General features: G+C 35.4%; 1 protein-coding gene across 1 annotated transcript; it reads left to right on the forward strand.

Annotated features, from left to right (window-relative positions):
* The first annotated feature begins 1847 nt into the window (after nucleotides 1-1847).
* LOC129776494 (uncharacterized) lies at nucleotides 1848-17030 on the forward strand. Its single transcript, XM_055782171.1, has 3 exons — nucleotides 1848-2185; nucleotides 15218-15995; nucleotides 16133-17030. The coding sequence occupies exons 1-3, from the start codon at nucleotides 2075-2077 to the stop codon at nucleotides 16237-16239; spliced, it is 996 nt and encodes a 331-aa protein (XP_055638146.1). The 5' UTR covers nucleotides 1848-2074; the 3' UTR covers nucleotides 16240-17030.
* The last annotated feature ends 1265 nt before the right edge of the window (nucleotides 17031-18295 follow it).

Consider the following 18295-nt stretch of genomic DNA (forward strand, 5'->3'; position numbering starts at 1 on the left):
AAAGGGCGTATCGATTTGAGTAGTGTGTTAGAAAGAGTTATAGAGTATTGTTGGCTAAATTTGAAAAAAATATACACTGAGAAAAAAAATTAGTACTCTTTTTTTTATTTACAAAATGAGCCAACAATACTCTATAACTCTTTCTAACACACTATTTCGGTACGACTCATATTTTTTGAGATACAAATTATCAAAGATTTCTCTTACTAAAATCGATACTACCTTTTCAAAAGTTACACTTGAGTCAAAAAATGAACCATAATGATGTATTCGGAAAAGTTGTTGGAAATTATAAGCAAATTCATAAAATTTCATGAACATGACGGTATAACACGACAAACATATTAAAAGGTATTATTTACTATAAAAATAAAAACAATAAATTAGAAATATTTTTTTAAATATCTCGAGAATGGTTGCATTTAGAAGGAGATTGATAATAACCTTTTTTGTTTCAAATAACATCAGGATTCATAATTTGTGATTAAAAATGACTGTTAACAAACAAAAATTCGAAGTTTCGAAAATTCCTAAAAATTCGATGTTCCACCAAGTTCGTCAAAAATAGTTTTACCATCTTGGGCCCATTTTTTAAATTTTCTACATGACTTTTATTTTATATGAAAAAATTGAAAAAAAAAATAAAAAAACACATATTTTTTTATATCGCAAATTAAAATTTTATTTTGTAAATAAAAAAAGAGTAATAATTTTTCTTCTCAGTGTATATTTTTTTCAAATTAAACCAACAATACTCTATAACTCTTTCTAACACACTATTTCGGTACGACTCATATTTTTTGAGATATAAATTATCAAAGATTTCTCTTACCCAAATCGATACGCCCTTTTCAAAAGTTACGCTTGAGCCAAAAAATGAACCATGATGTGTATTTGGAAAAGTTGTTTGAAATTATAAGCAAATTCATAAAATTTCATGAACATGACGGTATAACTCGACAAACATATTAAAAGGTATTATTTACTATAAAAAAGACAATAAATTAGAAATATTTTTTTAAATATTTCGAGAATGGCTACATTTAGAAGGAGATTGATAATAAGCTTTTTTGTTTTAAATCACATCAGGATTCATAATTTGTGGCTAAAAAGGATTGTTAACATACAAAAATTCGAAGTTTCGAAAATTTCTAAAAATTCGATGTTCCACCAAGTTCGTCAAAAAACCGTTTTACCATCTTGGGCCCATTTTTTAAATTTTCTGCATGACTTCTATTTTGTATGAACAAATTGAAAAAAAAGTTAGAAAATATGTATTTTGGATACTGCAAATTGAAATTTTATTTTGTAAATAAAGAAGTAAAATATACGTGTTTTGTTTTTGAGTTTTAGGTTATATTAGCATCATTTTCTTAGTTCAAAAACAAAATCCAGATGTCTCACCGATCGTTTACGTTTTGCGTTACTTCCGGGCTTTCCAAGGTAGTTCTCACAAGCAGGAATAGTGCATTTTTCTACTTGTGTTTGATTGTGCTCTCGAATTTCCTTCTTTAATTCAACCATTGTCAACATTTTTATAGTTTTCACTACTGAAAGAGGTAAATAAATAACATGTTATATATAAAATTGCGCAGAATTAAATTTCTTACAAACTCATCGCAATCAAATAATCTTTTATGATTATAACATTGTAATTTATGGAAAGAACTACAAACCTTCCATAAGCTCACATGGCAAAATTTAAAACCATCATCACTTTCACCGCAGCGCCGCCTAGGTGTAGATTTGTACGTTAGATCGCCAATTGCGATAGAATGTGACACTCATAATACCGCGATTTTCTTGAACACCACTAAATGTATCTCTCTTCGAGACTTTTCTCCAAATTGTTTTCGCCATTCAGATCCCTCTGCATAGCTTCGATCGCACAGTTTCGATACACTGCTGTTAGTAGCGAGAGAACAATAAAAACATATCAATCGTTCCAGTATCGTGTTTTCTTCCGTCTGAGTTACTGAGTATAATTTGTGGCTAAAACTAGCAAATCAACCTTGGAAACGCCTACAAGCCCGTGTTCGATAGGGTGCAGCAAAAGGGCCAACTTTAACCGACGATGACCATCCTGACGAAACCCTTTGGTGATGCGAAGAAACCAGAGAAGACGGTGTTGCCCCTCGTAGGAGGAGGAGGCTCTGGAAATACGACTGCTCCCAGCGCTCCGCTAGTAAGTGTTTCGTCCATGTTTTTTTCTGTTTGATTTTTTTTATTGCGCTTTACATTGCTGTTGCCTTCATAACAATAAACGACGAGTGCCGAGCTGCCTTGCTGTCGATTTCTGGAGTAATTTATGATTTGTGGTGATAAAATCCATGATATTTGCCTTCTGCTATTGCAGAGTGATATGTCCGAGGGAATAGGGAACAAAAGACTCCATTTCAATTTCCACCTTATTGTCGTCAGTAAAAGTTTCTCCGTTTTGTGTTGATAATTAAGGGTTTTTTTTTCTCGTGTCGTGCATCAATAAACAGACAATGTATAGGAATGGCCCTAATACTTTTTCGAGTTGCCCTTCTATGGAATCTTCCGTTATGGCTGCTTCGAATATACGCGTGTTCTTTTTTTCACACACTTCATGTGGTATTGAAAAATCGATACCCCAGAAGTAAGTTTCTTTTTTAATTAGAGAAATGATGGTCTACCGGTAACATTAAGCGAATGTACGCTTCGGTAGACTTTAATAGAAAATATGGTATGAATTGGGTGTTTAAAAAAAAAACTTTGTGTCGTGGAATTTGGGGCAGCCGACTAACTTGTCCCGACAAGTTTTTATATGATGACGCAAACAAAAATAATTACCATCTCACATATGCCTTCGGGTTCGATTGTCGCTCTGATAATGGAATTTCCGTCAAAACAGTCTCTTCCAACTTGCTCTGGTACATGGGTATTCTCAAACATGCCTTCAGAATATAATCATGGAGTGTTATTTGGGATGACAATCTTAATCAAGAACTATCAAATATATTACGCTGAGATAACGAAATTCCATTGAAAGAGAAAAATCATCGCGATTTATTATTGATTTTGTATCGATGCAAACCATTAATGTAATAGTACTTGAAAGCTAGCCGTCAAAATTTCGATAAACTTAAATAACCTCCGTCTCCACGGTTCAAAAATTTTGTATCTTGTATCGTTGGAATTGAGTGGCTTGGTATATCAATCATATCAATGTTATTGTTGTCGCATTCGATTTTTGATTTTTGAAGCTTAAGGACTTCCGTTAATCAAGGAGCATTCAATTGGATAAAAATGAATTGCTGCGACGATTGCTAGAGGGACGGTAACACAGTGACAATCACTCAGTGATCGGGTTGACACGGTAGTGTCAATCGTGTGCGTTTGTTTTCAAGGTAGATCCAACTGCTAGACGCGGTAAAATACCTACAACGTATAATTTTCATAAAAAATATGTCGGCTAAAACTCATTTTCTGGATGAGCATAATTTAAATTATTAATATACTCGTCATAATACGTGGCGACATTTAACATAATAAAAGTGTAAAATCTACTGTAGCACTCAGCTATGCTCAGCATAAACTGAACCAAAAGCTAATGTAGCGGTTGGTCGAGGTTGCGTTACTTACTGTGGACTCCCAGCAAAATCCGGATTTTCGGCGCTACATAATTTGTGCGCCACGCCTAAGGAGCTGCCCACATCCCACGTGGACAACTTTAGGGAGGGTAGGGGTTAGAAAAATGTCTACGCTTGTCCACGGAGAGGGAGAGAGGGGCTATAGATTACATCCAGGTTTTGAAAAAATAATCTGTATTCGATTACATATGAAAAATATTCTGTATTTCCAGGAAATTTATCCGTATTTATGAAAAAAAAAGGCTGTTCTTCATATCGTTGAAATTCTTTGCTGAAATTTGTATTCTGAGAGTATCGAACATGAGCTGAGAGCGATCGACTTATTTTCATTGGTTTCAAAAGAATGCATTATCATTATCGATCTGAATTGAGACGCCATTATCGGCAGGATTCAGACGCCACTTAAGCATGTTGGAATGATGTAATATTAAAAATACACGACATTTTTTTCGTTGGTTCGATTTAGCTTCCGCTGTCAATATAGTCGCTTAGTTTGTTTTTTAAGAACAACAAATTCTTTCACAAGGACCGTATCTTTCTCAAAGTCTCCCTAGCAGCAATGCTCTTCTTCGTTGAATTGTTAAATTTTCTGTATACGCTTCTAGTTATTGGTTAACCCAGCAAGATGTGCGCAACTGATGATAATCGATTCGATATGCTGATCATGAATAATCCTCGGTATACGACACATCAATTCATGAGCACCTGGTGAAGCTTGATGAAAACGCTACAATGTATGAGTCATACAGTTTCTGACCGAAAACAAGAGACGAATGAACTCTCAGAGTTTAAAGTCTCTCTAATTCAATACCTTCCCTACCTTCCCTGACCGAAAACATTAAATAAAATGCATCTCCATCAACAACTCGCTTTATAAATGCAATGAAAAGTCACAGTTTGAAGCAATTCGTAACAGCTAGTGGAAAAAATAGAAAAAAGAATATATACATTATGAGCTTCTACCAAACAATCAATCGATAAATTCCAACAAGTACTATTCAAAGCTAATCGAATCAAAATCGGCATTCTAGAAGAAGCGTTCTGATTTACCCAAGGTGTTCCCTGCCAACCCTTTTCTTCTTGAATGGCGTTAACGTTCCCTGCGAAACTTTTCCCGTCTCAACGTATGATGATGATTTTGGATTAAAGAGGCTTTAAACTTTTCAGTTCATTCGCCTCTAACATCAACGTATACATTAACTAGCGTCATTTATTAATACTTAGTTGAGATTTCTTAAGCCAAATAACACGCCGTGAATGTATTCCGAGGGGCAAGCTCTAGAATACGCGTGACCACAGTGCATGTCGAAGGAAATTTCTCTGACGAAAAATCACCCGGCCAGAACGGGAATCGAACCCGAACACCCGGCATGATAATGTGAGACGCTAACCACTCGGCCACTGGTGCCAAACCACCAAACCTCCGGCCACTGGTGCCATTGACTTTACGAGAAATTTGCCCTTGCTGCGCAAAATTGGGAGTTATTAACACAAAAATGACTCCAAAATGAATAGCCTTTGATTTTTTTCGCGCTCAAAAAATCAGGCATGTTACTAAATATCAAAACAAGTTACCACATAAAGTAAGAAGTGATCATTTATTGTTAAAAAAGAGATATAAATAAAAAACGATGGTGTCAATATGGTTTCCAGTACCCGTTAAAGGGTTAAATTTTTTCTTTTGATTTTCATTTATTTCAATATTTTCAATATTTCCCAATATTTATGAAGGTGAACGAAGAAACATCATTGGTAGATGAAACGCGTGGACTTATTATTGAAGCTCAGACGAGGAAAGATTTTGTAATATTAAACTGGTTTTGATGGGATGATGAATTTGCGGATTAGCTAAGTGAACGGCATCAAATATTGGGCACTGACTTACATCTATTAGTTTGATTGGCAAATTTGTAGTTGAACTCGCGTAAACTTTATAGCACAACACAACATGTTTATTTCCCCAAAGGCATAAAAATGTGCATATCAATTTTTATACTCCTGCTGTCTTATTTTGAGATTTAGTTTTTCTTGAATGATTTCCAATAATTGAATTCCAATTCAATGGATTTTGGAAGAAAACAAACAGCATTACAAATAATTTCACGGATTGTTCTCCAAAGTTGTTCAAAGAATTGAGAAGAACCCGCTGCTTTTGATGAAGTTTAAATTTTTCATAACGTAAAAATATAAGATAATAAATAAAAACAAACATAAAATTGAATTTGAGCGCAATTGAACTATTTTTCCGATTATTATCCAAGAAATAGAGAAATTCCCACGTGGATGACGGGGGGAGGGGTATAGGGGTATAGAAAAATCAACAGTTCTCCTATTCGTAAAACTGCTAATTCTGCCCTAGATCTACTCGTTTTCAATGTTAGGAAGGCCAATTTGGACACCGGCCGGCGAAAATTCAATTGGTTCTTCGGATACGTCTGTTCAAACCTGTCACTCCGACTTGTTTTCTAGTCCACCTATTCCGCATCGGTTGATCAACTACGATAACCAAATCTCCTTCACCGATATCTTCGACATCGTTAAACCATACTTCGGAGAACGATAACGGGGATAAACGTCTATATCTATCGCCGCCAAAGATGTGAGTTCCCTAGCCAGATTCTAGTAGTCTTATTTCTTAGATCCCTAACGATTTTGACGAATGTATGACGTTAACTAGAGCTCATCAGCATAAAATGATTAAGCGTGAGTACCTCTTATGTGTCATTCTAAAGTAATACAAAGGTTGGGGGACTAATGATATAACTCGATGCATGGCCAAATACCGGTTCGGTTCGGTTTTTGATTATAGAGACTTTAAACTTTTTCAGTTCATTCGTCTCTAGCCTTGAAAAAGGCCCTTGGAAAACTCTACTCTACACCTGCACTACATCTCCACATTCATTGCCTTGAGAAAGGCACTCGATCCATCGTCATTCAGCTCGTCCAGCAACGATGTTGTCAAGTCGGAGTCCACACAAAGAATGCCAAATACCGAATGAGGAATTTGAATTTTGTCAGGATAGTGGAACTTAAATCATAGCTCAAGTGGTTAATCTAGTAGGAATAATACAATGGAATGAAAAGTATTGGGTTGTCACCAGCGTTATTTTTACGTTATACTGCCAAGATGTTTTTCGAGCTAAAGTATGGCAGTTGTGAAAACGCTGGCCTAATTTCGTTCATCTTTGACCGTCGTTACCGAAGGATCACCATATGATTACAGGACGAAGAGCATCAAATGTGAGGCATGTCGCAGCAAGAAATCCCAGGGCTGCGATAGCGTCAAAATTTTCTCGGCTCGAAAAAAATGGCAATACTAGTGGGGAACAGATGCGTGGATCAGTAGTAATTGAACGGACAGTAATTGAATCACGCCAAAAATAGTTTGGGTGGTCCGTAACGAGTGAGATTTGATTATCGCCTGTTCACCGATTATCTCGCATCAATCACCGCTACCATCAGCTCTGGTCTAGGGATGGATGATGGCTTCAATGCACTCCTTTTGATTTAACTGCAATCAGCCCATGTTGAAACCGAAACTGGATTTCAGCTCGTAGGTACACCCACACAAGCATATGTCGCTTGTGCGTTAGATATAAATATCTTTTTTTATTATTTTTATTATTATTTCAAATGTTGAAACCGAATAAAAGCAAACAAAGAAAATCGAAAATATTTTAAATAATGAATAGTGACATCTAATGCAGGAAATGCATCAAAGCCCCATTTCTTGGTTTCTTTATCAGGCAAGCTATCGTGGTCGTTGACATTCAAAAATCTATGACAAAAAAAGAATTGTTCAAGTACATTTTCTCATTGCCCCATTTATCTCATTTACTGCAATAATATGGTAACTCAATTGAGAGTGCCAATAATGCTATTGAAAAACATGCGTCGAACTCGCTTCGCGTGAGAAATGATGTTCGAGTCGATGGCGATGATTACGAAACCAACCGAAATCAACCCAATCGCAAAAATGACTTCGACAACAACATTTAATTACTTTCCATTTAATTATTGACATTCAGTTTCGTCCAGACCATGTTGAGTTGTCCTATTTCAAATTCGAACGAATATTATCCTGCTATTGTCGATGCATCTAACAAAAAACGCTTTACCCCACCCAGCCATTCAAAGATGCAACGAACATTTCGCTATCTTGCTCTACTTTATGCGAGCAGTTTAAAATTTTGCAGATCAGGTGTATAAAAATGACACTCGCTATGAGCAGACTTTCACGTTATTTTATGCCGTTTTCAAATAATCTATGCAATTAGGCATGTGCAAAACAGAGACTACTAATTGGAGAATGTCAATGCTTGGAAGAAATTAGGAGAACCGACACTGAATTATAACATTTGAAACGTCAGTAAAGAATTCAATGGAAGTTCAATGATTTGTAGAATGTAGAATGCCAAAATCAATGAATAGAAACCTCCTTGTGGTAAAACCATATATATATAATTCTAAAGTAATACAAAGGTTGGGGGACTAATGATATAACTCGATGCATGGCCGAATACCGGTTCGGTTCGGTTCGGTTTTTGATTATAGAGACTTTAAACTTTTTCAGTTCATTCGTCTCTAGCCTTGTAAAAGGCCCTTGGAAAACTCTACTCTACACCTGCACTACATCTCCACATTCATTGCCTTGAGAAAGGCACTCGACCCATCGTCATTCAGCTCGTCCAGCAACGATGTTGTCAAGTCGGAGTCCACACAAAGAATGCCAAATACCGAATGAGGAATTTGAATTTTGTCAGGATTGTTGGAACTTAAATCATAGCTCAAGTGGTTAATCTAGTAGGAATAATAGAATGGAATGAAAAGCATTGGGTTGCCACCAGCGTTATTTTTACGTTATACTGCCAAGATGTTTTTCGAGCTAAAGTATGGCAGTTGTGAAAACGCTGGCCTAATTTCGTATATATATATATATATATATATATATATATATATATAAATATATATATGGAACGCTAGTGGCCTAAAGTTCACAAGCGAGGAATCACTGTTAGGTGTCATTTCTGAATTACACAGTTGAGGTTGAAGTTGGGTTAAGAATGCCACGCTGTGCGCCGCGTAGCGCTGACAATTTATTTTGAAGATGTGCCTTGAAGCCTTGAAGCCTTGAAGCCTTGAAGCCTTGAAGGGCGATAAAAATAGAAACGTCAAAAAGTGTTGAAAGTTGAACTGGATTTATAATAACACTTAATAATCTTAATATGATTAATTCACGTTCTTTTCTCTTATGATTTTCTTGGTATCTAATAGAAACATTTGTATCTTTGAAAATTAGTAGTTGATAGTTGACATTTAGATCCAACATCTAACGCATTTTTAAGAAAAAGGAATCAGATTCAGGGTCATTAAAATTGCTTTGTGTTGTTTACTTCATCTCGTCTTATATGCTCTTATTCCTGCTAAGCATATTTGTCCAGCGTTTTTTTTTAACAAGACAGGTTACTATTATGTGTAATTTTATTGGCGATTGTTAATGAAATAATTAAGCATGGGTTATTTGTATAAATAAAAACCTGAACAATTCCACTTACTTTACTGGATCACAAAATGAGAACTGATTGCTCAATTTTTGTTTATTCTGACTGTTGAGACATGCGGATGAGATTTTATTCAAATAATTTAATTACTTAAATTGATTTACATTGAATTAATCGTACATCCTAAATTAATTTTAGCTCATATTTTGACCTCCTGATATGAGTTTAAAAATAACAAAAATGTGTTACCTTCCCATACTGGTACAGCATTTGTATAATATACAGTCAAAGCTCTCTATAACGACAATATTTATAGCGACGAGTCTATGTATAACGACATGTTTGAAGGTCCCTTCGAAATCGCATAGAAATTCTTTTCTTTATTGCGACATTTCTCTATAACAACACATTATCGCTTCTATTTACTAAAACATTACATTTTCTATTGCGACAATTTTCAATTTCATTCCACTCATAGTGTGTGTCAATGTTAGTGCCTACGAACGTAATGTTGTGTCTATGTTGTGTATTATAAAGTTTAACCCTCTACAGCCCAAGCCCGCCTTTAGACGGGCTTTGCGAATTCTCTTTCCAAATTATTCAGACATTATTTTCAATGAACATTGAAAACTAGAACTAGAACGCCTTTAGAATATTTTCATTTATCACACATACACATTGTTTTTATGGTGGCAGCTTTCTGCTAGTAGTATTTTATGTTGAAAGTCGGAAATTCGAGATAAAAGTGGAGTAGGTTTTATTAGATAAATAAAAAACTTGGGTGGTAGAGGGTTAATTAACTGAGAACATTTGTTCACGCCCAACTGATTTAAATTTTCGAATACTTACAAAAACAGAAATTCAAGCCATAAAAAATAGGGTAAGCTTATTGAAACAAATTGATCGAAGCATTGTTGTACAAGAATCCCGTCCTAGAGCAAAAGAATAAATTGCATTTTCAATACATTTAAAAATGAATGTATTGTTTACGTAGTTGTTTTACGGATAAAGCTTTTAATATCGAAATCAGGCAATAACTTGAAGTATCGTTTGTTTCACTTCGAAAACATTTACTGCCTAAAATGAGTTAAAATACACGAGAATCATTAAGGCTCAAAATAAATTGGACATAATTGAAAGGTTCGAAAAGGGTACTAAAAAGATAGCATTGTCTAATGAATTCAATGTGCCGCACAATGCGAATTCATTCATCATCGAAAATATGGACTAGAGTCGTGAAAAGGGTAAGAATAATGGCTTCAATGATGTTCAATTGGTATATTTTGTCTGGCGATGAGATAAAAAAAATCAATCGTTTATTAAATCAGGGACTGATGGAGCATTCAACAATGAAACTATGAGCCCACCCTCTCAAAACTAGCAAGCAGGTGCTTTCCAGATTATCTATGCTGGTTTATCAACAAAAAAAATCAATTCTAATTACCGGACGAATGAGCTGAATTTCATATTCATATCAATTACTTTTGTTTCTGATGATTTGATTGTTTTGCGTGAGCTTGGGCGTTGCTCTCCTTATAGCGACATTTGAACTCTCTTAACGACAATCTTTTATAGCGACAATTCTCCATAACGACGGTCCCTTGCGATGTCGCTATAGAGAGCTTTCACTGTATATTTCATAGCAATATAAGAGCAATATGATAGAGCGAAACAAGAGACACATTGCAAATAATCACGCATTAAGCCTTTTCGCATACTTTACCACATGCACGGCCCCGACGGAAAAGGATACATTTACGTTTATGCTTTTCTTTTTATTCTCAGAAAACACTTTATTATCACGCACTTATGCAACAGCACCAGTGGCGATGTGGATAGAGAAGTCGTGTAAAACAATTTTTTATTTCAACCGGTCTTCGTTCAATCCCTGCTTAGCATCGTTTGGACCTTTTTTTTTTTGGGTACTATTCTAGGCTGACGTTCAGTCTGAGCTCTTTCTCTCAGGTCTGCACTCATATATACAAACATTTTAAAACTCTTGAAAGGTGGGCTTTTATTTGTTCATTTCACCCTTCACATCCTTGCACAGGGAAAGTATTTCTTTTTCCGAAGATGACATATTTTCTGACAATGCTAGTTTGGGTGTAGAATTTCGGTGGCATAGAAGAGTCGCATAATGGATTTTTGGTTCAACATGCTTGAAATATGTTTGGATGTGATCAATGAGGTTCTGGTCAGTTATTTTCATAAATGATTTTTTTTTCAATTCTGGGTAGGTAGAGGTGGGGTGAATCTGACACGTTTTAAAGCGCGTCTGGTTTCAGGTGCATATATTCCATGAACAAACCCATCCGTATCTCCTAAACCCTATATCCAACCCAAAATCTGTTGCTGAGAAACACATCGTTTAATTTTTTTGTTACCTGCGGAACTTAGAAACACTAAAGTAAACATATTTTCGCATTTTGGGTTCCAAAAATCAATTTTCAACTAGCGACACACTATTATTAAATTTTCATTTTTGAGGGTCGGGAATATAAAAAAAAATGCGGGAAATTGAAATTGAAATTGAGCGGCCACCCTGCATATACTGCTCAGTTATTTCCTGGTTGATTTATGAGATTTTTGCATCAATCGATTTGGGCACTCCATAGCAAATCATGACAATGAACAAAATAATGTATTTTATGAAACTAACTGTCAAACAATTGAAAAATCTGAAGCAATCCAAACGAAAATATCATGTTCAGATTGGTTGATTCTTGCTTCATTTGTTAGATGTCTGTTGTTACGTGAATGTTTTTAAATACAGTTTAAAACGTTTTAATGAACTATTTAAATATTATTATTATTTATATTCTTATATACTATGAGTTAGATCAGGGACTCTCAAACTATTTTGTCCAAACGACCTATTTTCCAGAATGAAGTGATACAATCGACCCCCAAAAACTTTGTTGTTGTTCAGTGAGTATATTATATATAATTTTCTCATCAATAGACATTAAATTCAGAAAATATCATGTGTAATTAATAATTATTAATACATGTTTCACACTTCAATACTTTCCACTAAAATATTGGTTATTCTCATAACGAGTTGGTTCTCGTAACACAACTTATATAGTATCTTGTTGACCCCTGGGAAACTGATATCGACCTCAAGGGGTCAATATCGACCACCTTGAGAAAACCCTGAGTTAGATGAATCACAAATAAATAATGATATTCAATAGAATAATAATATTCTAAACCGACGAACCCGCGAGTTTTAAATAAATACTCCCGGCCTTTTCCCCATCATGCTAGTATTGGCAGGAACTTATAGGTAGGGGAACCGCGGGTAAGACGAACATTCATCCAGGGTTGCCACATTTAAATCTGTAAAATTTTCTGAGAAAATCTGTTTATCTGTATATTTAGCAAAAAAAAACTGTATAGAAAAAATAAGGGAAAAAATTAAAATTTAGCTTTATTCTGAATTTATTTTTCTTATTTATGAGTTTTCGTATCAATACAACAAAATGAATCATAAAAAGGTTTTCTCATAATCCCTCTTCCCTCTGAATTGTATGATGTTTATACATGGTTTTGTTGAACTTTGCCTTCAAATGTTTCGTCAATTTCATCCTTGAAGCTCCTCTTTGAGCCGATACGTAGTTCTTCGCTTTAATTAATTATTTATTTATTAATTATGGGTGCCAACCGATTTCCGGATTTGTTTAGTTTGCATTATAAAGCGAAAATATTCGTTCAGCACACGCTGATGAATGTCATCGAAAAGTGTTTTACCAACGACCTATGCAATGAATACAAAATTTTCTCATCACGTCTTTTGGCATCCAACAGCTGGGACCAAGTTATATCTGAGTCACTCAATTTTAACGTTTTAACGAATTGAGAAAATTGGCGCATGAAATCATTAAGGTTTGGTAGCATGACGAAATTTTGAGGGTTTATCAAGGCCGTGGTTTTTGATAACCGGATTGCTAAAATCAAATCACTTTGAAATCTGTTTCACGAGTTCAATATAGAAGTCACGACAAATCGATTTGAAGATCAGATTCCTAGTTGCATCCAATCCTTTTTCAGCTTCTTCCGCATCAATACAAACGTAAACATCCTCAGGCTTCTACTGCAAGTCTTCAAAATTTTTCACATCAATGTCAGCATCAGCAAATGATTGCACGTAGCTCTCCAAACATAAGTTACCCAACATGATAAGCAATATCATTTTGGTCTCATTACAAAGTTCGTAAAATTGAGAACTTTCGGATTGAAAGGTGTAATTGTCGTTATTGATGAGCGGTAGAACAATGTTTAGAAACAGCATAATTAGCATATTGATTATGGTCATACTTAACTTGGAATGAATAGCTCTTAAAATCGCTCAATATTTCGCTTAAAAACTGCCTCCAACGAAAGCCATCTCGTTGCGTTGCGTTCAATATTTATGTTTTAAATCAAGGTGTCTATGTATGCACTGTAATAAATTCAATGTTTAAAAATTAATTTTAAAAAATCTGTAAATTCAGTATTTTTGCTGAAAATCTTTAATCCTGTATATACAAATTCTGTATCTAAAATTTGGCGAAAAATCTGTAAAATACAGAATATTCTGTATATGTGGCAACCCTGGGACCACGACAATGAATTCTGATCAAAAGTGGAATAGGGAAACAAAAACCGAAAATCAAACATGATTCCGCGTGTGAATGTAATTTTCACGGCTTAGATATTGAGCATTTTGAGTGGTTTAATTGTAAAATTTAATTCATTTCGGTTTGGGAGTTGACAAAGAAGCTTATGTACGGAAAAGTAAGTTCATTCGTGAGTGGTAAATTTAAATTACTAAAATAATTGCACTGGTGGGGTTGAAATGGACAGTCACATCCATAATCACATCCAATGCATGATGGAAAGTGAAGGGAAGAATATTCAGCTAAGCGTGAAATAAACGAAAAAGTACGTTTTTCACTATAGATCCTACGTCAAACCACATAGGCGTTCAAATAAACCACCAAAATTTCTTATTTAATATCCTTTACAATATTTGCCATACAGCTAGTGATTTGGTTTGGAAGCACTTTTTACTCCCTTACTTAACCACTCTTTGGAAATATAAAAAAAAATTTGATACCGCGCAACACTGAAAAAAAGCTGAAAAAAATCACACATATCTAGAAAAGCCGTAGAAACACATTTAAATATGAATTAGAGTAGTACTGAATCTCTAAATCTAAAAAAAATCAAAATTTCATTATTTTTTGGTACTAAAATTTTTGATGAAATTTTTTTTTGATAATTTTTCTTGATACATCGTAGTAAGATGCACATTCAGTATTTTTTTTTCAAATTTTTATCTCGGATCTTTTGAGGATGGCGTGAAATAAACGAAAAAGTACGTTTTTCACTATAGATCCTACGTCAAACTACATAGGGGTTCAAATAAACCGCTAAAATTTCTTATTTAATATCCTTTACAATATTTGCCATACAGCTAGTGATTTGGTTTGGGAGCACTTTTTACTTCCTTACCCGGCAAGGCCCTTTTCCCTAAGTTTGAAGAAAATCGTTTTATTAAAACTATAATTTGCTCTCCAATCAAACCGGTTGTCTTTCGTTAATGAAACATTACTTCCAAATGCAGCAAAATAGAATTACACACCATGTTCTGTTCTTTTTCTCCATAACTTGTTCTTCACAGTACATTCGCGCACGTATTGCTGATAGCAGTGTGCAAAATGTTACGGCAGCTATATACATTGGGGGACTACGTGGATTCTGGGGCTTTTCAATACTGTTGACAAGTATTTATTCGTTGTTTCAACGGGGAGTGTGCGAAAAGTTGTTGCAGGCATCTTCTTCATCGCATTGTTTTAGTTGGCCATTGAGTGTCTTCCAAATGGTAGCTCCAATTTAAGATTATGAACATTGGGAAACAAAAGGTGTTTTCATCGACGATGACTTTTCCACCGAACGGACGATATGCGAAAAATATCAAAACGTCGAATGTGAAACTATTTCCAAGGTTATTCGGGCATCGGATTTTCCGCGTGGTTGCTGCCATTTATAACCACTTATAGCATTCAAGAATAATGCTTGAATACTAAACTTACTTTCTATTTTATTTTACAGGATGCTCCCCACGATGAGGAGTCAATCGCGTCTAGCATTATTCTGATCCGGCGAGCCCGTCGCATCTCGTCGGCCACCACATTTATCCTGCTTCTGATTGCCATGCTGGTGACATCCCTGGGAATCATCGCGGGTGTGCTGTACTATCGTCAGTATGCCCACTCTCGGAACCACATGAGGTTTCACGGTTTCTGTCAGATTCCGTATGATTCCTCCAGCGTAAACAACGACAACATGTATTATATGAACGCGATGCTTCGCGACGATAACAACGGCGGCGTGACTCGGCTCAGTACTGCTCTAGATCGGTTCGGGCGGATTGAGGATCTTTTCAAGCCTTTCCAGAACGAAATGAAGGAGGTGGAGAATCGAATGGAGGAAGCGGAAAAAGCCACCATGGATAATCAATTTTTCAAGGAAGAATTCGAGCTGGATGAAGATGAAAACTATTCCAAGATTAATGTTCCTGTGTTCCACGGACAGCGTCAGGGACGTTTTCTGCACGATTTCAGGTTCAACCAGACCGGTATTATTGACAAGGACAGCGGACGTTGTTTCTTGATGACACTGGACCGTACAACCGTGTTGCCACCCAGGTCGATGCGTGATTTGATTGAAAAGATGTGGAACGGTTACTACAACATTAACACGGAAACCATTCGTAAGAATATGCGCGTTATCACTCCAGAGCTGAAAGATTTGTCCGAGGTTTCGCCGAGAATAACGAAGGAATGCGAGGATATGAAGATGTACCGGTTGGAGAAACTCGTTTCCGGAGGTGAGTTCGCTCATTTTACTGTAAATACCCTGCTACACTGCTTGTTTGCTTTTATAAATCTTTTTACCAAATATTTTGATTGCCTTGCCAATCCACTTCATCCACTCGTATATTAAACAAACGTTGAAATGTTTCAGTTTTTAAGCGATCTGCAGAGCTGCACGAGCACGCTAAGTTCGCCGAGTTTGGCGGCAATTACATCTCGGTGATTGACATCCAAAATCTGGAAGACATTGCCAACTAAGAGAGAGAGAGAGTTCCACGCTGGGATCCTTTTGAATGGGCGATTGCCCCAAGCAGCACAATAAACGAAGTAAAACCAAATTTATTTCACCGAGTGGAAGCAACATCCCTAAGTGAAAGATCTTTTAGAAGCACTTACTACTATTACTACTACCATATGAAATTGATTTCTTTTTCAAAACTTGTAAAAAAACGTTAATTTGTTACATACAGAAATGGAGAAATATATTTTACTTTCCATTACATATAGACACAATATAAATGGATGCCGAGGAAACGAGCAGCGAATAGTGGTGTGATGTAGTAAAATTGGTTCTTTTATGATAATACAAAAAACAAGGATTTGAAGACAAAAAAAGACAGTAAAACGTGGATTAAACATATAGAATACCTTTGCAGCGAAGCTATATTTTTAAAACAGTATTTGAATCGAATAAAATTATATGAATATTCCTTTAATCCTACTCAAAATTTGTATTTCACAATTTCTTTGCAGTATACTCATGTAGGATTTACGTGGTAATTCATTTTGTTGTGTAAAATTAAGTTTTGCCAGAAACCAGTATCGATAATTAAAGAAAATGCTGATACTGTATACCTGTTATGTACACTCTGCATAGATGAACGTTTCTGTTTCCTAGAATTTATTTCCCAGGATTTTATTTTGCAGTTGCAATTTCACAATACTTGGCCTATGAAGAAATATTTGTGTGAAAAAAATGGTATTTCGTTACGTTGACGAATTGTCTTATCGGGTTGGTTTAACTTGGAAATAAAAGCAGTTCAAGAAAAGGTGGTGTGTTGTAATTATAGACAAAATATTGGAAAACTGAAAAAATATTGATTCACAGGATCATGTATATGGAGTGTTGGCACAGTTGTTGAAATATCGGTATTGAATCGAATGAAATTGGTTCATAACTATGTTAATGCAGTCGATTTGTGGCAATATTATCGAAAATTTGTTCTATAATATTTTTGCGATATCCACACACATGAATTTGTCAATATGCAAAGTTTTGAAAGATAGTAACAAAACTATCCTTTTAAAGTACTCGTTCGTTAACTGGGCAGGTAATGCAACCCATTTATCGAGTTCCACTTGCTATCTGGTCTGAAAAACAGCAGAAGTAAAAGTTCTATTTGAATATGACACCCATTATTGATACATAAATGGACTGCAGTCGAGTTAACGTACACCCTGTTCAAAAGCAGTCCAGTTGAAGTAGGCCTAGTTGGCGAACGACTGTTGTACTCTACGGGTATTTTATCGAACCTTATTTTTGCAATGTTTCGCCTAAAGTTATGCTTGTTCGATCATGCTGTTTAGAACTTCCACTATTTTGCAAATCAAGGCGCTTATATAAATGTATAACAGGTGAAGCAACACCATCACTTTAAGAAGAAGGGGATTACGGTTTGTGGAGCGGGGGTTGTTTGTTTTGCTATTGCTAGGATACGCCATTTTTGCATTTTCACATGCGAGAGTAGTGGATGAACTGGATAAGAATGAAATTCTACAAAATCATCCCTTCTTTTTCACATAAATTCGCGAAAGCCGAACATAGGCATCGTTCGAATAAGCGTCGTAGCAGTTTGTAGAGGGCCGCTGGCAGCTTTTTGTAAACAATACCGACAGCAATTCCAATATGGCTGAAAGTGCATTTCATATGATTGTTTCACCTGGTATATATAGAAGCGCCTTGGCTCAAATAGCACATAATGAATATGAATGAACACAGTTGTGAAGGGCCTGGCCGGGTAAGGAAGTAGCAAGTGCCCCCAAACCAAATCACTAGCTGTATGGCAAATATTGTATAGGATATTAAATAAGAAATTTTGGCGGTTTATTTGAATCCCTATGTGGTTTGACGTAGGATCTATAGTGAAAAACGTACTTTTTCGTTTATTTCACGCCATCCTCAAAAGATTTGAGATAAAAATTTGAAAAAAATACTGAATGTGCATCTTACTACGGTGTATCAAGAAAAATTTCATCAAAAATTTTAGTACTAAAAAAAATATTGAAATTTTGAATTTTTTTTTTTTGGGATTTA

The sequence above is a fragment of the Toxorhynchites rutilus genome, chromosome 3 (assembly GCF_029784135.1).
Source record: "Toxorhynchites rutilus septentrionalis strain SRP chromosome 3, ASM2978413v1, whole genome shotgun sequence".
Taxonomy (NCBI): Eukaryota; Metazoa; Arthropoda; class Insecta; order Diptera; family Culicidae; genus Toxorhynchites; species Toxorhynchites rutilus.

What these genes read in the sequence shown, in the direction of transcription:
- LOC129776494 (XM_055782171.1), top strand. Translation starts at nt 2,075, where the DNA reads ATGACCATCCTGACGAAACCCTTTGGTGATGCGAAGAAACCAGAGAAG. An exon ending in CTGCTCCCAGCGCTCCGCTA is followed by an intron (nt 2,186 to 15,217) that starts GTAAGTGTTTCG and finishes TTTATTTTACAG; the next exon opens with GATGCTCCCCACGATGAGGA. An exon ending in GGAGAAACTCGTTTCCGGAG is followed by an intron (nt 15,996 to 16,132) that starts GTGAGTTCGCTC and finishes GAAATGTTTCAG; the next exon opens with TTTTTAAGCGATCTGCAGAG.